The sequence below is a fragment of the Zonotrichia albicollis genome, chromosome 27 (assembly GCF_047830755.1).
Source record: "Zonotrichia albicollis isolate bZonAlb1 chromosome 27, bZonAlb1.hap1, whole genome shotgun sequence".
Taxonomy (NCBI): domain Eukaryota; kingdom Metazoa; phylum Chordata; class Aves; order Passeriformes; family Passerellidae; genus Zonotrichia; species Zonotrichia albicollis.
The window spans coordinates 5879384-5885383 of record NC_133845.1 but is presented as its reverse complement, the minus strand read 5'-3'; the positions used below and the strand labels follow the sequence as shown (position 1 = coordinate 5885383).

Below are 6000 nucleotides of genomic sequence, written 5' to 3'. Positions count from 1 at the left end.
TCCATCTATTAATGTTAATTTTGTTTTAAACTACCTTTCAGCACCAGTGAGTTCTCCTCACATCAGCTCTTTTGGGACTGGTTAAAAGCTGAGATATGATGTGGCTCAAGGGACAGGGCTGCACCTTCTCACTGAAGGTCCAGGTTACTCTGCTGCACTGCAAGGCAAACACTGGCAGGGTTAAATAACCACACAAAGCAAAGATATACTCCATAAAACATTAATATTTTAATGAAAAATCTTAGCTTCATATTTCTATCCAAAGACACTCAAAACTAGTTTTTCTCCCCCCTTAATTTTGACCTATAATGGGACCAGTTTGGAGATTTATTTTTTTTTTTTGTATTTTGGAACTTTTTTTTTAAAGATTAAACAACCAGGCTAGCAAAAAGGTACCCAATACATACTTTTCTTATATCAAACAAGCTAGTATTTCAATACAATGTAACTATACAGAATATATACATTACACATATGATCACAAAGCAAACACTACAGGCTCAGAACAGATTTGAAAAAACATGATATTCACATTGATTACAATAACTCTAAAAATGATTGTAACGTTGAAACGGCACTTAGTTTACAAAAAAAGTCACAAAAATATATATAGCCACCAAGAACTATGGTTCCTGAAAAATACTAATAGCCAGATAGTATTATATAAAATGTGAAGTGTATTTAAACATCGTATACATTAAAAAACAAAACCAAAACCCAAAACCAATTCTGTTAGGTCAATAAACATGCCAAGTAATCTAGCTGTGGCCAGCATCAACAAGAGAAGCTGTACTGAGGATGAGATGATGACTGATATACGGCTGGTGACCGGAGACTGGCACAGTTAAGGGGGTTTCACTGTTACTAAAATGCACAAAGAAGCCCAACAATAATTTAATTCACATTTTTTTTTTCCCTCCAGCTTCCACTTTTCCCTCTTTGGGGTTTCACCATGGGCAGCACCTCGAGTGAAGGCACTGCAGAGCAGAGCAAGGAAGCTGTCCAAGGACTCGGTGTAGCCAGGGTTACAGGTCAGAATATCAAAAGCATGCACAGCTAAATGAATGGTGAAACAAAATCACTCTTCTGGGGACTTCAGCAACCCTCAGGAAGACTGTAGGTACAGTTGCCACACAGGCTGGCAGCACCAGATTCCATTTTTTTTTTTAGTGCAACCAGATTTGTAGCTGAGAGCTGTGGGACACGGAGTTACTGTGCTAGCACACGGAGTGAACGAAAATCCAGAGCAGTAAGTACTGTTGCACTAAAAAAATTCACATTTGTTTCTTTTGTGGTACATTTCCTCAAATACTTGGAACCCACTCTATTTACCAGGTACCTCTGATGTGGTGAGGTACTGTCTTGAACCCTCTTACCTGCCATCATCACGATGCTATGGGATTTATTATGTCTACAGTTGGAGATGAGAACCCTCCAAAACAGGATTTCACCTTGTGAGCAAAACTGGAACGTGAGCGGCCTGAATGAAAATCAGCTATTTGCCATTTTCTGATGGTGTGGAAGTTGCAATGGATGCAGGAGCAGCAGGTGCTCCTCCATCTGAATTCTCTCATCCCTGCAGGGTGCACAAAGCTCCTGCTGGATTTGCATATAAAATGCTTCCTGGTTTGTCTCTGAGAGAGACCAGCACTCACCTCAGCCCTCCCACCCTGGGCTGCAGGGTGGAACCAGCGACCAAGAAGTGCCTGAAGCCCTCATATAAAACCTTAAACCATAGCTTAAAAACAATAAAACTCCATCCCACAGGGGACATATAGGGATCATAGTCTTATAAAATATATCTGACTGCATTGGCAGCTATTACTTTTTTAAAAAGTTTAAATTCACATCTTTTCGACTCAGAATCCATGTGAAGCCAGAACCATTTGCAATACCCGAGTCTACTGATCTCTCAGTATGAGAGACTTGGCCGTGGTCTCTGCGAGCCTGACAACTGAACTCCAGCTGTGGGGACACCACCTGGGCTCACTCTGCTTGCAGCAGGAGGGCTGAACACATCAGCCCTGACCCTTGTCTAGCAGACACAGAAATGCATACTAAATAATGGATTGTTTTGGGAGGGAGGGAAAAAAAGCGAAGAAGAAATAAGAAAATGCATCCCAGAATTCAAACCCCTCTGATAATGTGCTGAAAGAAATGGATGGTTTAGGTTTAATCCCAAGTGTAGTTTAAGGCAAGTTTTTTTCTGTTTTAGTTCTCTCTCTTGCTCTGTTTGGAATCCAAGCACATGAGCAACAGAAATTGTTTTAAGATGTCCTGTGTTTTTACATCTCTCTTGTGAAGAACACCAGCATTTCAAAGAACTGAACACTTCCAACAAGTTTTAGAGAGGAGGAATAAAAAGGTGTTTGCATTTAAACCGTATTCATTTCTATGGACAAAAGAGATATTAACAAGAAACAATTACAGACAGGAAAATTAACAAGTAAACTCAACCCTAAACCAATCAAACAAAATCCTCCAAGAACTCTATTATTCCTCCAGTTAAACCAGATTGAAAAGTGAGAACTAAATTAAGATGTTCCCCAGAAATTAGGAGGCTGAAAAGATAATGTGTAACACACAGTGCAATGAACAATGAACCCCAGGCCTTGCCTTGTACCTCAGTGTTAATGATCCTTATTTCTTTTCCAGGAAGAACAGATCAGAGTTGTAAAGTCTTTGTAACTTTCCCCTTTCTCTTTGGTATTCTGAAAGCAATTTGCCTTCTGACTCAAAATTTTAAGTCTTAAAAATCCAATATGCAGGTATGTCTGTGGTGTATTTGTACCTTCTCACCAATGAACTCTTTAGGAAAATAGTTCAGGGATGAAAATGATCAGATTTTAATGATCAGATTGTGTCCTCCACCTCATCCCTGCCCACCTTTGATTATTTCATCTGTGCAGTCAGGAAATGTGGTTTGGGTGAAGCCCTGCTCAGAACATGACTCACAAAGGACTCTCATTTACCTGTGGAACATTCAGGAAAAAGCGAAAACGCTGGGTTTGAGCTCGGTGTTGCAGCCCTCTGGGTCAGAAAAAAGCTCAGCAAAAGGCTTTGTCTTGTCTCACTGGCTTCTCAGAGAAATCACAAGTGGAAGGGAAATGGTCTCTAAATTCAGCTCATCAGCAGGCACTGGGCTATTTCCCAGCCCAGAAAAAGCATTTCTCCTTCAAGCCCTTTTAAGAAGCCTCACAAAGGTAGATATAATCAAGACTGAATTGCAGCACAGAAGTTCTTTGCAGCATGTTTCTAAAACACCCTTTGGATCTGGTGGAGAAACCTCATTCCAGCAACCTGGAAAGTACTTAAATCCCAACTGTTTTCACTCTGTTTAACTAAAATATGTGGGTTTAACCTAAAAAGAGAAAAATTGCTGAAGTCACTGAAACCCTTTAAACACTTTCCAAAGGTCAATAAACTTTTTTCCTTACAAAAGCTGGCTATTAATAGAAAGAACTCACTCTCAGAGAGTATCAGAGCTGCCTAGGCTGACTGAATACAAATTGATGTGCAATATAATACCACTTTTGTGTCTTCTGTTTCTTCAGGAGCAACCTTTCTCTATTGCTTTCATTTCCTCCTCATGTTTGCAGAAAACAAATCCGGAAAATAACAGAAAATAGCAATTTACAAAAAAAAAAAAGACTCAAAACTAAGGGAGTAAATCATGCCTTTGGAATACTGAGATCAAGCAATACCTACTCACTCAGCACATCATCTGTAGGCCGTGGGCATTTGGCATCAAACACTGAGTTAACTTCAGAAGCTGTAAGAAAAATCACAAATCTCCTAATGTACTTCCTAATTTAGGTTTCAAAGCAGTACTTGAGCCCAAACAGCCTCGACCAAACAAGACTCACTGCTCTGAAAATCCCACACCCTCCATTTGTAGCTTTTTCTAAATATGGAAAAATGAAATTGCAAATATTTCAGTTTATTGCTTGCTTGAGCTGTGTGTGTAGCTGGAGTAATGGCCTTTAATAAACCAAGTTGGCAAGGATTTAAAGTGTTTTGAAACAGGAACAATTCATCATTGCTCTATAGGCTTTTTGTAAACAGCCCCCTGTTGGTTAGAAAGTTATCCTTAGAGAGAATAAATTGCTTGTTTTATCCAAAACAGGCTAGTAAAAATCTCTGAAACTATACATACATATGTATAAACAACAAAAAAAAAAGTGCAATAATGCACAAAAGAGCTTATTTTTTCCAATCTGTAAACTCCCTCTAGCTAAATCTCAGATTAGTAAAAACACAGTGTGTATGTGAGGGGGCAATGATGAGAACTGCAAATAATCTGGCCATGGTTTATGAATTTCAGTTTGGGAAAACCTTCATTTTCCTTTGTGGCTCCCCATCTACGGACAGGTACAGTCAGGAGATGTTTGTCAGGCTGAACACTTCTCCATCATTCCCAATTCCTGGTGCACCTTCAGACTTTTTCCATGCCCAGCCTCAGCTGGCCTGATCTGTTTAGGCTATTTGATCAAGCAGTTTCTAAAAGGACTGGAACAGAAGAAGTAGGAATACCTGGCATTCATCTGGGCTGGACAGGGATGTGTGTTTTGAAGAAGTGTGTGACTGTTCCTTTCAAAACCACTCACCATTTCCAAGCACAGGGCACAGTAAGGGCTTTGAAAAACAGCAGGCACATATAGGAAGTGTCACTTCTTTATGCAGAAGATTAAAGCATCCACTCAAAACTAGTCAAAACTGTTCAGTCATGGTTTCCAATGCATCCTTTTGTTTATCATTTGAAAAAGGTTTCCTCTGATTTCTCTCCCTTAACCAGAGGGCCTGCAGAAGCAAGAGAAACTTAATGAGCTGCTCTAACTGTGGAAGAAGGAATAGTTAAAGTGATCTGAATCAGTTGTTCTTCTTTAGAAGTATATCACAGCTTCCATGATGTTCTGACAAGATCTTTTTTTGTGCAATCAGTCTTAAATATTTTCACAGAAGTGATCATTCAGTCATGAAAAATAACGTAACATCTGTCGCAGTTTTCAGTTTAAAGCGTAGCTTACAAAGTAAAAAGGGGAAAATCTCCCCACTTTTCGTTTAAAAAAATTAAATTAAAATGTACAGGACCAAACACAGGCACTTTCCAAAGAACAAAAATGAAACCAAACCATGAATTATTCGATAGTAATAGATGACAGCTCCGGTTTGGGAGGGTCACCCGCGGCTGCCTCAGCAGTGGTGTTAGTCTTTGGCTGCTCTGGCACATCTTCTTCCTTCTCTGCCAACCCACCCAGAGACCCCAAGGGGAAAGTGCTTTCACAATTCTGAGTAGATGACACCTGTGAAATGACAGGCATTTGGACAGAAGAGTTGCTCTCAAAGCCATGCTCCCCTAGCTCATACTGCCCGAGGGTCTCCTCTTGTTCCTGGTTTAAGTAGTCCGGTACTAGGAAGTCACTGCAGGAGGGGTAAAGGACAGAAGAGAAATGTCATTTCCCACACCATGGCAGCAGCTCCATCACACAAGCATTGACAGACAACAAAGGAACTCATTTCACATTGGCCAAGATCATGGCACTGCCATACCCCACTAAGCACCATAAATGCTTCTCATCTCCACACACACAGAATTTATTCAGTGGCATCTATTTCACATCTGTATTTCCTACGCAGCAACTTCTTATGATTAGATTGTATCACCTTGATGAGAATGCAAGTTGATGTCTGGAACACATTTGGCACTGCAAACCTCATTGAAAAAAAGGGAGCACTCAGGCTTTAAAAATAGAAACAAAAATGAGTTCAGCACTGGCAAAATGTGGCCCTTGGCATGTCTGAGGTACAGCATCCCCCAGAGCAGCAGCAGCACTTCCCTGTGAGTGGGCAGGCTGAGCCAGGGGCACAGGTGGGGCAGCTGAAGGCAGAGGGAGCTGCCAGCTGCACTGGGGGTGTGATCCTGACACCTATCACACTCCTGAGAAAAGTATGGAATTGCATTTCCTTCCCCGTTTAATCCTTCCTGGACAACTCTTGTGC

General features: G+C 40.7%; 1 protein-coding gene across 4 annotated transcripts in view; it reads right to left on the bottom strand.

The window, feature by feature from the left end:
* Window positions 1–206: 206 nt before the first annotated feature.
* ZBTB44 (zinc finger and BTB domain containing 44) overlaps window positions 207–6000 on the bottom strand; it is a 40565-nt gene continuing 34771 nt past the window's right edge. For 3 of the 4 annotated variants that reach the window (XM_074527895.1, XM_074527897.1, XM_074527898.1), the window contains exon 6: window positions 207–5421. In XM_074527895.1, the coding sequence (XP_074383996.1) occupies window positions 5139–5421 (283 nt within the window). In that variant the 3' untranslated portion in view covers window positions 207–5138. The remainder of the gene's footprint in view (window positions 5422–6000) is intronic. The other variant, XM_074527899.1, reaches the window with a different exon arrangement.